General features: G+C 38.3%; 1 protein-coding gene across 1 annotated transcript; it reads right to left on the reverse strand.

Moving 5' to 3' along the window:
* Positions 1-809: 809 nt before the first annotated feature.
* LOC109221518 (uncharacterized mitochondrial protein AtMg00810-like) lies at positions 810-1,661 on the reverse strand. Its single transcript, XM_019385996.1, has one exon. The coding sequence runs from the start codon at positions 1,659-1,661 to the stop codon at positions 810-812; it is 852 nt and encodes a 283-aa protein (XP_019241541.1).
* Positions 1,662-1,866: the final 205 nt, after the last annotated feature.

Genomic DNA, 1,866 nt, shown 5'->3' on the forward strand with positions numbered 1-1,866 from the left:
GCACATCATATTCAGCCCATAGTTCCTTCAGTTTTGTGAAATATACAGCAACAGAGTCAGATCCCTGTGTCAACCTAGAGATTCCTCTGTGCAATTGGAAAATTCTCACTCGATTTACTTTGTCAAAGCGTTCCTGAAGATCCTCCCACACTGCATGTGCGTCAGAGGCATAGATGATACCACTCAGTAGATCCTTCAATACTGAATTCATAATCCATGAATGCACTATAGCATTGCATGTCTCCCATTGTTCATGCAATTCAGCTTCAAATGAAGCCTTAAGACATGTTCCAGTAATGAAACCTAATTTGCGCTTTGCCTTCAAAGCAAGGCGCATAGATCTACTCCATAGACCACAGTTTTCAGATCCTATGAGTTGAATTGGAATCAACACCAATCCAGGAGTATCAGATGGTTGTAGAAACAAGGGATGAGTGTAGTCTATTTTCATTTTTTCCGCCATTATCATACAATTTCAAGCTCAAATATTTCAGAGAAAAAAAAAAACTAAAAATTCGATTAACCTTTTGATGAACTGAGAACAGAGTTACGAGATATTAGCTGCTTACTGAATCGAGCTTACAGATCTTCCTCCATAGCTCTGATACCATGTTAGAAGAAGCTTTGGAGAAGAAGAAACTATTCTCATTAATGCTCAATTGAGTTGAAAGAGATACAAACGTGCTGATATATACACTCTATCTAATAGTTAGTTATCAACTAACTATAATTATACTAACATCCCTAACTTCTAGATGTATACACTTAGGTCCCTATTATATGTACATCTATACAATTAACTCCTCATTTCAATAAACTTGATCACAAACAAGGTGAAAGTCAATTGCAATATGCTTCATCCGACTATGAAATACCGGCTTTTGGCAGAGATAAGTGGTGCCGATGTTGTCACAGTAAACTGTTGGAGTAGTGGAAATAGGAACATAGAGTTCAGACAACAAATTCATAGTCCAATTTCCTTCGGCAACGGCTCCAGCAACTGCTCTATATTCTGCTTCGGTGGATGAACGAGCGATGGAATGTTGTTTCTTGGAGGACCAACTAATGGGATTTAAACCAAGATAAATGACATAAGCAGAAGTGGATGATCTATCAGTGAGATCACCTGCCCAATCAGCATCAGAATAAATATGGAGTGCATGATCAGATTGTTTCTTGAAGAAGAGGCCATGTGTTATTGTTTGTTTGAGATAGCGTAGAACACGTTTAACACCAGTCCAATGAATTACAGTTGGACGATGCATAAACTGAGAAAGCTTGTTCACAACATAGCTTATGTCAGGGCGTGTGAAAGCTAAGTACTGCAATTTGCCAATAGGAGAGCGATATTGCTTTGCATCAGTGAGAGGAGAGCCATCATCCAACTTAAGTTGCGTGGAGGTAGATAGCGGGGAGTGAACACCTTTGCTTTCTTCCATTGAAAACTCTTTGAGCACATCTAAGATGTAGTTATATTGGGAAAAGATCAAACCATCTGCACTTGAAAGGACTTCAACACCCAGAAAAAAATGCAGTAGCCCAAGGTCCTTTAGAGAAAAGCGTTTAGACAAGGTATCCTTGATATTGTTGATAGTTGTCTCATTATTGCCCGTCACGACAATGTCATCAACATAAACAAGAAGATATAATGTTATACCCATTGAGTGAAAGATAATAGGGAACTATCAGACTGGGATTTTTTAAAATAAAGTGAGATAAGAAAGTCCTTGAGTTCATTATACCACGCCCGTGGGGCTTCTTTGAGCCCATAAATAGCCTTTTGAAGGTGACATATGTGATTTGGATAGTCTGGATGTTCAAAAACTTTTGGTTGCTTCATATATACATCTTCTTGAAGATAACCTT

Source organism: Nicotiana attenuata, unplaced genomic scaffold, assembly GCF_001879085.1.
Source record: "Nicotiana attenuata strain UT unplaced genomic scaffold, NIATTr2, whole genome shotgun sequence".
Taxonomy (NCBI): Eukaryota; Viridiplantae; Streptophyta; class Magnoliopsida; order Solanales; family Solanaceae; genus Nicotiana; species Nicotiana attenuata.

Excerpts from the sequence above, each read along its gene's own strand:
- LOC109221518 (XM_019385996.1), bottom strand. The coding sequence starts at position 1,661 with ATGGGTATAACATTATATCTTCTTGTTTATGTTGATGACATTGTCGTG.